Source organism: Lytechinus variegatus, chromosome 4 (assembly GCF_018143015.1).
Source record: "Lytechinus variegatus isolate NC3 chromosome 4, Lvar_3.0, whole genome shotgun sequence".
In the NCBI taxonomy this organism is placed as follows: domain Eukaryota; kingdom Metazoa; phylum Echinodermata; class Echinoidea; order Temnopleuroida; family Toxopneustidae; genus Lytechinus; species Lytechinus variegatus.
The window spans coordinates 32,846,530-32,861,704 of NC_054743.1; the positions used below are offsets into that span (position 1 = coordinate 32,846,530).

At 35.4% G+C, this 15,175-nt stretch overlaps 1 protein-coding gene across 1 annotated transcript; it reads left to right on the forward strand.

Moving 5' to 3' along the window:
- Positions 1–5,509: 5,509 nt before the first annotated feature.
- On the forward strand, positions 5,510–14,494 carry LOC121413872 (transcription initiation protein SPT3 homolog). The gene is made up of 7 exons (XM_041606849.1): positions 5,510–5,596; positions 6,643–6,829; positions 7,338–7,544; positions 9,120–9,232; positions 10,258–10,632; positions 13,217–13,330; positions 14,235–14,494. The coding sequence occupies exons 1-7, from the start codon at positions 5,585–5,587 to the stop codon at positions 14,274–14,276; spliced, it is 1,050 nt and encodes a 349-aa protein (XP_041462783.1). The 5' UTR covers positions 5,510–5,584; the 3' UTR covers positions 14,277–14,494.
- Positions 14,495–15,175: the final 681 nt, after the last annotated feature.

Here is a 15,175-nt window from a genome sequence, read left to right on the forward strand (position 1 = left end):
AAGAAAGGATACCAAAAACTCATTTGGCGGGGGGTATCTGGGTTTCAAAAAGAAAACCACATTTCTGAAAAGTTCAATATCCGCTCTTTAATTTGGTACCTAAATTACAGAAAATTGTCAAGAAATAAAAAAGTTCTGGTCATTTGAAATAAGGCATGTATTTCCATAATTTCATGAGATGAACGTGTTTTCACCGGTTTCCCACAGAAGCTTTCGCATGGTGAACAAAAGATTTAATGCTTGGCTGATCGTCAACAAAACAGAGTGTCGAGTGAGTTTGAAAGCCAGCCTGGAGAACCTCTTCATTTTATGAAATTATTGAAATTCAAGCCTTATTTCAAATGACCAGAACTTTGTTATTTCCTCACCATTTTCTGTAATTTAGCTATCAAATTAAAGAGGAGATATTGAACTTTTCGAAAATGTGGTTTTCTTTTTGATACCCAGATACCCCCCGAAAAATGAATTTTTGATATCCTTTCTTCAAATTGCATTTGCTCACTCATGCGTGAATGAAAAATAATCTAAGTAATATCAGATGGAAGAGGAGATTCTAAGCTTTAAATTGGTAGGTCATTTGTCTATTTTATGTATGATTAAGCAATGATAAATGATCGCTAAATCTCGGTTTCGTTTTTTCTGGGACGCACTGTAAATACCCTTGAAAAGTGCATTTTCTATGTTGTCCCAGCTTGAAACTCAAATCCTTGTTCATGTTGTAAACATTCCGTTCAAAGTGTTGAGTGGAAAAGTGAGGTAATGATTTCCTCGAAACAGCCGCCTCGCCAGAAAGTCCCTGGAAGCATTATTACTTCTCATTAATTGAATGTCATAATGACTACCTGCGCCAAGAAATGTGAATTTATTAAGTTAGAGAGATCTAGAGCAATAAACTCTGAGTAAGGGGTCAGGGAAACTATCCCAATGTCAATAAATCAACAACTATTGAGGAAGATATGTACAAGAAATAGCAGATAGCTCTCTGAATATGTATGTGTACGTTTTGTACGTTATATATCTAAATGGGTACCCTATACTGTGTAATTTTTAAAAGAAATTTCAATCAGTTTTATTTTGAGGGGGAACCTATGTCACCTGAAAACTCTTGATTTTGCCTAATACTAGTATTCATTTTCCATATCAAATTATTACGTTTGATATAAACTTTATATAATCTACCTAGTGGATACTAAAATGATACACGTATGTACATGTTTTCCCAAAGGATGTCTATTGAAAATGCCTGTGCCTGTTCTATCTTTACATTTACCAATCTGCCCTATGTAATGTGTATTCTCCTTTTACACCTGGGTAGAGAGAGGCAACTGTAGATTGATGGCTTGTCAATGGATGATACAGGAATCCTGATTCATTGTCACATATAATTTTGACTATTTTTACCATAGTTAGAGGGGAAGGAAACCCTTGGAACAAGTGGGCTTGTGGGGAAAGAGAAAAATCAAAGAAAGTTTAAGGAAATTCTGACAAATAATGAGAAAGTTCTGAGCATTTGAATATTGCGATCACTAATGCTATGGAGATCCTCCCATTGGCAAATGCGACAAATATGTTTGATGTCACATGTGAACAATTAACTTTCCCTTTGATGGACTATAAAATACCCCCAAAATAGCTTCATTATGCTCAATCTTATGGTGATACAAACTCTTTATCTATAATACATTCTTTGAAAATCTGTATTACAAGCCCTCCTATATGGCTATATTGTAGAATTAATGATCTACTGATAGATGTGATAAAAGAGGCATTTTAAGTGAATTATATACAAAACAAATAACAAAAGCAATGGGAAAGTTGTTCACATGTGATATCACACATTTTTGTCGCATTGCCAATGAGAGGATCTACATTATAACAATGATCTAAAATTCAAATGCTCCCAACTTACTTATTACCTATTCAATTTTTCTCAAACTTTCGTTGATCTGTTTCTTTGATTTTCTGTTTTGACACAAGCTATTTTGTTCCAAAGGTTTCCTTTTCCTTTACTTGGACTCAAATAGCAACACATGAATGGAAGTTGTTTTGACTTTGCTGTTGCCGTTGCTGCTGTTGTTTGTTGTTGTGGTGGTTGTGGCCATTGCCATTATTGTTGTTGTGTTTGTGTGTTGTTAGTCCCTTTACAATCACTGAGTGAAGAGGGAAAGTCAGAGGGAAAGTCAAATGCATTCCAAAATGAGCTTAAACTGGCCCAACTCCAGACCTCAGCGTATACCTAGTAAATCCCCTCTCATGATCATTTAATCTCTAATAGAGTACCGACAACCCTGGTCATTCGGTAAACTTGATTAAAGTCGTTACCAAGAAGTGCACATTATTAGTTACATACTGTATACCCCAAAACACTTGTCTATGCCAATCCAATACATTACATGTCATCCTCAATTTCCTTATTTAATCCTGTATTGTTGGAAGGTTTCATAATTCTTCTATTTGATTCTAATTCAAGGATGTAACCAAAAAGAACATCATAAGATTCAGTATGTTTTGTTTCAACATTGAAAATATGACTGAAGGAATCCATGTACGGTATCTCTTGTTATATTGCCATGTACAATACTTATGTGTCTCGGTAGAGGACCAGGCCCCCGTCTTACAAAGAGTTGCTATTGATCCAATCAACCACACCTATGGAAAGCCAGCAACATCAACATCTAAAATGCGTGTTTGCTTAAAAAATATGCAGTACATTCATAAATTCATTGATTTATTGCAAATTCAATTCAGTGTGATAATCTTTGCTTGAAAAGGAAATCTTGTGAATTTCTTGTAGAAAAAAAATATGGCATTGATGGATTTCCATGCAGTTGTTGTCAATCGGATCAATCATAACTCTTTGTAAGACTGAGTCCAGGGGCCCTTCTTACAAAGAGTTGCAATTGATCTGATCAATCGCAACTATGGAAAGCCAGCAAAGTCAACATATGAAATGCATGTTTGTTCAAAATAGTTTCTAGATATGAATTTTTATCCATAAAGTCATTAATTTCTTGACAATTTGGTGTGTTTTCCTTTGTTTACGAAGGACATTTTACAAATTTCCTGTAGAAAAAATTATGACACTGATGGATTTCCATAGAGTTACGATTGATTGGATTAATCATAATTCTGTAAGACAGGGCCCTGATCATTCTTTTCTTTCATGGCATTATGTCATGAATAGAAAACATTCAATTACAATATTCATGAGGTTTACAAAAATGATAATGAGATGCAATACTTGATCCAAAGTTGAAGATTTTAAAAAAAAAATCATTTTCAACATTTAGTATTAAAGTGATTGGTTAACATTGGTTTGACTTTTAAAAAATCTGAGCTAGAAGGTCACACTTGTCACCTGTGTCTGTGATATGTTACAAAAATGAAGCCCAGAAAAAATTGCGTTCGAAAATCATTATTTAGTGCTTCAAAAATTGAAATATAAAGTGACCGGAAACACCATCTTAATTTCATCCCATTCACTTATGTGTACTATTTAGGCGTCTATAAGACGCCTATTTACAAAATCGGTGCTTGCCTTGTAGTTTTAGCTTTTCATTCTCAATAATGGTTGTTTTCAGGGTTTATTAGTTCTAATACATGCACTTGTACACATGTTTCATCTTGGTTTGAGAATTTTTTAAATCGGCTGCTCACAAATGTAAACAATACCTTTAACTTTTCAGATGATAACTCTTGTGATCATGTTTTCATTTGAAGAAATTATGCAACAAAAAATTGTATGTTCTTTAATATCAGCATACTGGGGATTATTTTGTGGTTCAAATTGGCCATCATTTTGACAAATTCTTAATCGAGGATTAACTCTATAATGGAATATAATCCAATATAATACTGACAAATATGTAATTGGGCCTACCTGTTGATCTGAAGGCTATTTGATGTCCTAGAGAGGATGAAAGATTAGAAGAAACTAATTATGCAGTATTTATTGCATTATGGGAATTAAAACTTTGGATGACAATAAAAAAAAGGGTGGGGGAGGTGAGGTTGTAATGGTTCCATTACATTTGATAGTTGCTCTGCTATGATTTCCACACACTAATTGAATGGCCAACTTCAACCCTGAATTTAGCACTATATGCTATCTTAAACCTAACCCCAAACCTACAAATAATAAAACCTTATTGAAACATCCCTAACCCTATATCTTAGACGAAATACAGTCTTGAGCAATTGTCGCAGGAGCAATTGTCGTGTCACCGGCAATTTGCTCTACATTTTTTAAAGACTGCTATGCATAAAGTCTTTTGTATAGCATATTTTTACATAGGGCTGTGCATTAGTTGAGAGCTTTTCTCTTAGGACTGAAAATGCTATTGTTGTTATTATTATTATGTTATTGTTCCCTGCAGTATTGACTGAAAAATTTGCATCATAACTTCTAAAAAAGAAAGAAGCATTTCCAATAAAGATTACCTATCCTTCTGTGTATAAACCTTTTATTCTTTTCAATTCAAAGGCTGTAATGATCTTATTAGTTTGATCCAATTGAGAGTATTTGGAAGTGAAGTCTGGGACATGCTGTCATTTAATATTCTTTGATCTGAGAAATGGAGGACGGGGTGAACTGTGAAAGAGAAGGATGATTTCAAATCATAGAGGTGGATAAATCCAACTCTATGTTTCAAATATATAGATTTGGCCACAAGATGGCAGCATTCCATTTATTCAGACAGAGCTGTGCAGACAAAGAGTTTGAACATTTCACAGATTTTTTAATCGTTTCATTCAGCAGATAATTTATTCCTTTTTAAAATATGAAAACTGCAAAACCCTGCACTCACTGTACCAACTTGTCTGGCAGCTTTGGTGTTGACAAAGATGGCAGTATTTAACATTACAATACAGTCATCCAGATCACTCATTTTCAAATACATAGTCTTCAAGCATGAACAATTTATCAAATACATGTGGGCCCTGTTGAATAAAAAATAATTATATTAACATTCTCATCCAATGGTAATTACCATAGTACCAGGGGGCTGTTTCATAAAGCTGCTTGTAAGTTAAGAGCGACTTTAAGAACGACTGGTGATCTTTTCTAATGCGCTTAACCATCGCCAATGAACATTTTGGTATATACCATGAAAAATGATCACCAGTCGTTCGTAAAGTCATTCTTAATTTGTGAACAGCTTTATGAAACACCCACCAGCTCCTATATAACAGCCAGTCAAAATGAACGAATCCATGTAAGTTATCCTTGGATTGTCTTTTTTATGTATTACATTGTAACTATTTATACTTGTATTGTTATCATCTGTGTATGTATTCGATAGTACTGATATTGTATCTATTTTTTACTCAATATGTGGAAAATCAATTGAATTGAATTGCAAAATAACTGTAAAAGTGATTTATGCAACATGGCCCTCATCATGTATACATGGATTATCATCATTGGAACTTAAGACAAATGTAATGACATGGGAGTAGTGTATGTACAATTTAATTTTGATCATATTTTTTTCTATTCTCTTTGATCAGGTTTGCATTGGGGGACTGCAAGAAGCCTGTATATGAGTCTGCATCACTGATTGAAGATATTGTGCACCATCAGATGACTATACTGGTAAGTAGTGTGAAACAACCATCAGGTATTACTGACATATCACCAGAAATAATGACTATGCATGCACATGAGTTTATTATACAATGTTCAAAACTTGTATTGAGACAAAGCTCAAAACAATCGCACAAAGCTGTGCTAGAATGACTTTACTGGTGCTATGATTCATACATGAGGTATTACTGACATATCACCAGCAAATGCAATTTTCTGTTGGAAATGTGAACATTTGTTATTTGGAAGTAAAGACATTGAATTGATTTGAAATAAAATTTAATTGATGGAATTGGCAATTGCATGATAAAAAAAGAGAATGAGCACATAGCCCAAATATTCAAATTATAAATTGAAAGATTAAGGAATGCTTTCATATCAAAAAGGAAGAAAAAATGTTACATATCATAGCACCCCTGTCATCTATTGTGCTGAAATGGCTTTAGAATGACTTTATGATAATAGAGCAAATGTTCCAGCCACAGCACAGAAAATTTCATCAAAATCGGATGTAAAATAAGAAAGTTATGACATTTTAAAGTTTTGCTTAATTTCACAAAATAGTTATATGTACATGCAAATGAGGGAACTGATGACATCACTCACTCACTACTAGTATTTCTGTTATATTTATTATATGAAATATGAAACATTCTAATTTCTCCTCAGTCCTGTGCAGCAAAGTTTTATTTCACCCTGAACATGTGGAATTACAATTGTTTAACATTTTATGGTTCAGTCAAGTTGATCTGTATTGTCAAATTTGTGATAATTAAAATATTGTATATTCAAACAATAAAAAACAAAAGAAATAGTGAGTGAGGGATATCATTGATTCTCTCATTTGCATATGACAAAATTCTGCATATAACTATTTTGTGTAAAATAAGAGGAATTTTTAAGTGTTATAACATTCTTATTTTACATCTGATTTTGATGAAATTTTCAGCATTATGCTTGTCTGAAATTTTTTCTCTATTGATTCAAATCAACATTTTTCTGAGGTGGACTTGACCTTTAACAAAAATTTGGTGATGATGCTATTATTTTTCCAGCTACAGAGGGCAGCAGACGTCTGTATGCTGAGAGGAGCGAGGTTTATCAGCATTGAAGATTTCATATTTCTCATGAGGAATGATCATGATAAACTGAAAAGACTGTTTCAATTCTTGAGTTTCAAAGATATGGGAATGAAACTAACACGGCAAATCAGTATGGATGATGAAGAGGATATCACTGATGGTAAGAATCATTATCAGAGTATGGGAATAAAATCAAAGGGACAGAAAGACAGATACCTGGATAGATAGATAGGTAGGTAGATAGATTGATAGAAAATTGATAGATAGATAAAAATTGATAGATGGATGGATAGATATATAGATAGATAGATTGAGAGATAGATAGGTAGGTAAGTAGACAGACAGTTAGATAGATTTATTAATTGATTGATGGATGATTAGATGGAAAGATAGATATATAGATAGATAGATAGATGGATAGATATATTGGAGACAGTGAGGGAGCTTTCCTTGAGAACACCACCAAAATGATACAATAAAAAATGGGATAAATTAAAAAAGATTAGCAGACAGAAAAAGGTAGTTTTTTTTAAAGAAATCAAGAATAGCTACTTTTAACTTTATACTTTGTAGAATACTAATAGATAACAAAGTAGGCATGGTGATGTTTTATGTTGCTTTCATATTTGAAATGACTAACCACAGGCCATATCGATTTCACTCTTCAGAGCTGAAGGCCACACAGGCCAAGAGAAGAAAGTTATGCCAGGACTTCCTGTCCAGTATCGACCACACGGGGGAGCTGTCCAGTTTATTAGAATCCGATGAAGTAGATCCGATCAAGCTGGAGAGACAGGATAGGGCCGACCAGAAGGCCCGCGGAATGGATTTGAATTCTTACAAGGAATACACAGAGGCGAGGAGAATGAACTTCAGTAAGATAAGCAATATTGCCTTTCATGTTCTCTTTGAGTATCGAAGGCATAAGTTAATGTTATAGACATGTAATTTATTAATTTAGATGAAATGTGTTCATGGATGCTTTTCTATCGACCTAAAAACTCTGAAACCAACAAACAAAAATTAAAAGAAATGCTTGTGTTACGTTATGATTGAAGACTTTGTGTAATTTCTATTGTGCCGATAATAGTAGAACACATAAGTGATGAAATGTGAAGAAATTAAGATGGTGTTTCCTGTCACTTTGTATTCCACTTTTTTGAAGCACTAAGTAATGATTTTCGGATGTGATTTTTTTTTCTGGGCTTCATTTTTGTCTCACCTGCGAAGCAAAGTGAGACTATAGGCGCCGCTTTTCCGACGGCGGCGGCGGCGGCGACGGCGGCGTCAACATCAAATCTTAACCTGAGGTTAAGTTTTTGAAATGATGTCATAACTTAGAAAGTATGTAGACCTAGTTAATAAAACTTGGCCATAAGGTTAATCAAGTATTACTGAACATCCTATTAGAGTTTCATGTCACATGACCAAGGTCAAAGGTCATTTAGGGTCAATGAACTTAGACCATGTTGGAGGATTCAACATCGAAATCTTAACCTGAGGTTAAGTTTTCGAAATGTCATCATAACTTAGAAAATATATGGACCTAGTTCATGAAACTTGGACATAAGGTTAATCAAGTATCACTGAATATCCTGCATGAGTTTCACGTCACATGAACAAGGTCAAAGGTCATTTAGGGTCAATGAACTTTGGCCGAATTGGGGATATCTGTTGAATTCCCATCATAACTTTAAAAGTTTGTGGATCTGATTCATGACACTTGGACATAATAGTAATCAAGCATCACTGAAAATTTTGTGCAAGTTTCAGGTCTCATGATTAAGGTCAAAGGTCATTTAGGGTCAATGAACTTTGGCCGAATCGGGGGTATCTGTTGAATTACCATCATAACTTTGAAAGTTTATTGGTCTTGTTCATTAAACTTGGACATTAGAGTAATCAAGTATCACTGAACATCCTGTGCGCATTTCAGGTCACATGACCAAGGTCAAAGGTCAATGAACTTTGGCCGAATTGGGTGTATCTGTTGAATTACCATCATAACTTTGAAAGTTTATGGATCTGATTCATGAAACTTGTACATAAGAGTAATCAAGTATCACTGAACATCCTGTTCGAGTTTCAGGTCACATGATCAAGGTCAAAGGTCATGTAAGGTCAATGAACTTTGGCCATGTTGGGTTTTTTTGTTGAATAACCATCATATCTCTGTAAGTTTATTGGTCTAGTTCATAAAAAGTGGACATAAGAGTAACCATGGATCACTGAACATCTTGTGCGAGTTAGAGTAGTATTCAAAGTCAGCACTGCTGCTATATTGAACCGTGTGATGCAGGTGAGACGGCCAGAGGCATTCCACTTGTTGTAACATATCACAGACACAGGTGACAAGTGTGACCTTGCAGCTCAGATTGAAAAAAAAAAATCAAATAAATGTTATCCAATGCCTTTAATTGTCAATTATGTTGTTCCTTTGTTTCCTACAGTCAGGAAATCAAGCAAGTTCAAGGAGTGGTTAGACATTGGTAACCTAGAACCTAAACCTAATGCCTTTGCCATGGAGATAGTAGGATTCCTTGCTCATGAAACAGTAGCACAGGTATGTCTCATTTGAAATTGTTGAGATAGTTTGTATGCTTCACTGCCATTAATAAGCCAGTTCGTAGTTCCTTTCTGCGCATGATCGAAAGATTCTACGCATGATCAGAAGAAGGTCATTTGTACTAAAGTGACATGGTGCTTTAAAATCTAATGAGATAAGCACCAACTTTGATGTCTTGATTATTCATATATTCTTTTGAATTGTCGTTTTCATTTACATCCACAAAAAACAACAATGCTTCCACGAACGACTGGTATTTCAGTTTGTCAAGTACATTGTGCAACATGCTAAGATATGCATTCAAAGTAGGAATGCAACAAATACCTTCATTAAGTGTTCATTGGTGTGCTATTCTAGTCACCTGGTCTATTCAATTTCTTCATCCTGCTATGTAAGGCAAGCTTACGTAATATCTTGCTTTGAAATCTGCTTATCATGATGAAAGAAATGAAAGGTCATTTGACCAAAATTGCCCATGAAGTAACTACGAACTGGTCTATTCAATGGTAACTTGGCTGATCATCAACTTTAAGGGTTCTTAAAGTCATTATTTTTTGATGAGATACATGTCTCAGTGAATGGACTGGATATTCTACTACTGATTCCAAGCTTTGTATTTTAAAGTTAATTTTGCAAATGAATGAATATAGACTTTTGAACTACATTTTTTCTTTGAAATCAACATATGGCATATAAACATACTACTAGGGCTTTCATTTAGACATTTATATTTTGAAAGAAATTTTCAAAATACTCTTTTGAACTGCCTTTATTCTCTGAAATTGGTTCTTGATATGTGCATGAAAGTCATTTACCAAGTATTGTATCATGGTCATCTTAAACCTCTGACTGTTGGAATTTCATTTGTCATTTAGACCACTTGGTTCTAGAAGGAAAATTGTGTATCTTAAATCTCCTGACCTGTCACTGGTTACAGCGAATTGAAAATTGTATTTTGGAAGACTTTTTGTGACCTGTATTGTAGTAATTGCATGTTTTCTTGCATTTAATTGCATTTTCAGATCGTGGATCTCTCCCTGCTGGTCCAGCGTGACATGCTTGCGTCCCCCTGCGACCCCATCTCGAAATCCATGAGCCCGATATGCTTCAGCAACCTCTCCCCCTTAACGACCCACCCCCACCATGCCAAGCTCAAAGCAGCCAACACCCCGCCCTCAACACCCTCACAATCCCCCGTCCCTTCGTCCCCCAAATCCCCCACGGACAAAATGGTATCGCCCTTCCTCTCATCCACCAATGGCAATGGGAATGGAGGCAACCTGAGTGCGTCTAATAACAGCAACAACTCGGATAGTTCATCGCAGTCACAGGGGGACTCCAAGGCCCCTCTCACGCCAGGAGGGACTTCGAAAGCAAAGTCAAAGAAAAAGAAAAAGGTACATGATCAAGTTATTTGAATTTCAAATCCTTTTCATTTCTGAATGAGAAATGATAAAAAATCCTTACATAGTTTACATTCAAGTAAATTGAACTGAATTGACAAAACATAAAGATTATTTTGTTTCTTAGACAATGCATTTAATTCACAAAACTCATTTAAAATAGAGATCTGTTTATGAACCAGAAAAAAGGTTGTTTTCTTTGTGTTTATAATAGAAAAACCCCCCACAAAACATGTTTTCAAATTCAAATAATGGATAAGGTGTATGACGACCTTTGATGACAATGAAATTTATTAACCCTGCTATATCGAATCATATAGCTTTAATAAACCCTCATTTTCAACAATAAGATGGGTTTTTGTAAATCCACTCCCCCCCAAAAAAAAGACTGAAAATTTTATCAAACTGAGATTTTACACGAATATGCAAATGTAATTTATTTCTCTTCCAAATTAAAAGGACATCAATTCCCTAATGCTCAGTGCAATTATACAGCTGTTTTTATTAAATTGGATGACACTTTAAGGCAATTTTCAGCTTTTTCGCAAATTATCTTTTTAGGGTTAGACCCCCTCCCCTTAAAGTGAGTACACTAAGGAATTTGGTTGTGGTTTCATCCCCAAATAATTAGCATAAATGAAAATCGAGTCGAAAACGCAGCCCCACTAGCATTACCAATTCATGCTGGCGAAAAACGGCCAGCATAAATAGATAATAACAAGACCAGTACACAGTGTAAAGGTTAGAGGTTAGGCTTGTTGTATGGTCTTATGTTGTACATGGCTGTATGATGATATTGTTATGATGTTGGTTACATGTGTCACTGTATACTGGCCTTGTGCGCTCGACTGCTCACACCTTAGACCTTGATGAAGCTATCCTTATGTACCTGTCAAGGGTTTAGGTGGTTTGTCCAAGGTTAGTAAAAGTTGATCACGTCTTGGGAATCCTCATCAGGCCATGAATATTTATTAGCTATTTGAAATATGGTCCAGTTATTTCTCAGGCTTTCATGCATATTCAGAAAGTCAGTTTGATCACAGATGAATTGAATACCCCGTAACTAGGTCCCCAGAAAGAATAATTCATGAATTGGAATAGCTCTAACTTGTAAGTTATTCTTTTTGTGTGAACTTGGTACATACATCACAGTGGTTGTATAATGATATTGACTTCTTTATTCTGGGTATTCAGTTTGTCACTACATTCATCTGTAGAATTCCCCGTAACTAGGTCCCCAGAATCCATGAATTGGAATAGCTCTGTTAGTCTTTGTGTGTGAAATTGTTACATCACAATGGTTGATACACTGTAGTTGTATAATTATGTTGACTTCTTTATTCTGGGTATTCAGTGTTTCAGTACAGTCCAAACCTGCACAGAGACATGACAGTGATATTGAAAGGGAATAGTCTTTACACTGGACACAAACACTGCCACATTACAGGGACTGTAGCGGGGGGGCCTTCAGTGCGAATTCTTGAATCCGCAATAAACTAATGCAGTGGGACAGCCCCACGACTGTCATGGTGTTCCTTCAGTGTGAAGGCACACGGCTACAGTACCGGGGATAAACCACTTGTGATATGTTTTCTATAATGTGGGGGCGTCGTAATCTAGTGGTTATGACTCTAGTCTTTCAATCTGAAGGACGTGGGTTCGATTCCCCGCCCTCAAGTATTTCCGGTGTATCAGAGTCGGGTCACTCATGGCATCAAAAGCCTACACGTGTTTTGTTACGGAGGTAATAAAAAAATCACTCGCTGCAGTGTGAATACATGAAATTTATGCGGGGATTGTCCCGGGATAACTTTTCTACTGTGAATGCATTTATTGTGGGTTTATAGCGGCGTCGCCGTCCCGCCACAGCACCAAGAATAATTTGAAAACCAGTGTGAAGAGGGTAATAAAGACATTGTACCTTGATTAAAACAGATATACATGTATGTTTGTTCCCTACATAGAAGCAAGAAATACATATAGGGGAGACCATCAGTGTTGAATTATTATTGCAATAAATTGAGGGCAGTATTGCATAAATTTATTGTACAGGCGTTAAAGAAAATAACAATGTTTCAACTTACCCCATGTTCCAACTAACCCTGGAGGCACTAGGGTGGGTGGTGTTATCATCACTATCAAATCTGTGTGATGCTTAAACTGATAGGGACATATTCCATGAAATTTTGACCATAAAATTTAACCAAGTTTTAAGATTTGTCTATGACATAAATATATTCAAGTATTTTCCAAAAAAAAGGTGCAGGGGGGTATTGGATATTTTTCAAATATTACCGGTATAATTTGATTTGTTAGTTATCTAGTGCTCTCCATAAGTGATGATTTACTTTTTAGTACATATCTTACATGTACATCCCCTGTCCCTTCTCAGTTATGCTTATGCCATACTCCCTGGTGGCGAATCCAGGATTTGTAATTTTTCATGTTCAATGGGTAATTCTCAAAATATAGAGGGCGCCCCTCATGTGCCACCACCTGGATCTGTCATTGGTTCCTCTATCATTACAAGAAATCACAATATTTTGTATTTTTTTTTTGAATTTTTTTTCTTAAACAGGACCGTGGTTCATCCTTAGCAGCGTTGAGTCAGTATCTTGCTATCCAACCCCATCACATAATTGAAGCTATGAGGAGATATTCAGACGTCATCCAACCAATGGCTTACTTTTCGGTATGTCTAGACTCAGAATATAATCGTACAAAGACCCTGCCACCATGTTAACCTAATTTCTTGATTAAATTGAATTAAAAAAAGAAGGAATCATTGATTTCTTGATATGATTTTAACAAGATTCTATTTATGTCATTTTATATTATTTTGGTATTGAATATGAGCAATATTGGTCTGGGATCTTAACAAATTCTGAATAAAATAACCCCCAACCTATGTTCTGGTGTAAGAATCTTTGAATCCTGAACAAAAATAAAATTGGTATACATGTATACTGTTCCTTTATGGTGCATCATGTGGTGAGAGTATAATCTCAATTTTAATTAGAAATCAACAGCTCGGCAAATCGTTCACGCATGGTAGATTACAAACAATAAATATGCGCAGAATCTTATACCACTCCTTTTAGAAATCTTGAGAGTATCTTAACAGACGATACAAAGAAACGAAATGCTAATGATCCAATCATCAAATAATAATAAAGAACATCGTATCAGGAACCGATCTTGTCCAATTTTTTGTGCGCAACCTGGCTTTGACACTAAGATATCAAACTTGTCTTGCTGTTTATTGCGTGAAGTGTGCAAATCATATTAGGTATCAAAATATAGAGGAATAGCTGTAAGAAAGTCATGGGAACTCTAATTTCCTTTTTTTTCTGGGGCGCACTGTATATATTGTTTGATGCTATGCATTTTTATTTGACGACACAACGAAACATCAAAATCACAGCTTTCAAGCTAATTTTTATATTTTCTAATTTCAAAAGTGGATAAATATTTGCAACTTTGAAAATAAAAGGTGATCAATTAGGGCTTTTTATAGAAATCATTTACTGTGGAATCTACCAAGTCCGATTTTATCAAACTGACTAAAATTTAATGGCTTTATTTTTTTACGACAGAAATATGTGACGCGGATGAAACCGAAGTTACTGGTCTTGTAATGGCTTGATGAGACATCTCTTATGCATTGATTACTGCCATCATTCCTCATGTACTTAGCGATTTATGGATCAAGATATGCAATGGGTGATTTCAACTTCGTTGTTCAGTGTGAAAAGGCTGCTGAACCATGCTCCAACACTGAGCTGGGTTCAGAGGAGCGATACCGATCAGGCTATTGATAGCCTTTGATGTCACGTCTCTGTGCCTGAACTTTACGCGAGAACTTCTTGACAAAGAAAATTAAACTTGGGGCGAAATTACAGTAAAATCTCATCGTACAGAATGCAAAGGCTAAAATAACTTCAAGGATCCGAAAGAGTAAACATTATTGTCCATTAGATTGTTTAAGATGCATTGATTTGCAGTAACTAAAAATCTAATTTTACTTGGATGATTCATCCTGTTCGTGAGCTTCAAATCACCAATACCAACACCGGACTTGAAATAATGATTTTCCCAATCTGTGTTGGTGAATGGGGAAATCACACGTAGATCGTCATCGCCAGCTGTGATGCTCGGTTCAGCAGATGACATTCGACACCGCATTTCAACTCTGCTCATGTACTTGAAATCACCCATTGTATTTCTACTGGTTGGAAGATCAAGAAGAAACTGATACCACTTACAAGGAAGATGAGAGTTCGACAAAAGGAGAACAGTTTTATTTTTTCCCCTTACATTATCACAACAGAATCTTAATGTTAAATCATGATCAGGGGCGGCGAGGTGATTACTTCCTTGTGATGCTTTCAAGTAGTGTGAAAAAGAAAAAAAAGGAGGGAAAGGAGAACCCTTATCATTTAATTGAAAAAAAAGACGCCTCACCTTTGGGTCATACCCCCCCCCCCGATTGAGATATCCTTGCACCGTCCCCCCTGATCAAAATTGAAATGATACT

Excerpts from the sequence above, each read along its gene's own strand:
- LOC121413872 (XM_041606849.1), top strand. Across the intron at positions 9,233-10,257 it reads CTCATGAAACAGTAGCACAG|ATCGTGGATCTCTCCCTGCT; the intron begins GTATGTCTCATT and ends TTGCATTTTCAG. Across the intron at positions 10,633-13,216 it reads AGTCAAAGAAAAAGAAAAAG|GACCGTGGTTCATCCTTAGC; the intron begins GTACATGATCAA and ends TTTCTTAAACAG.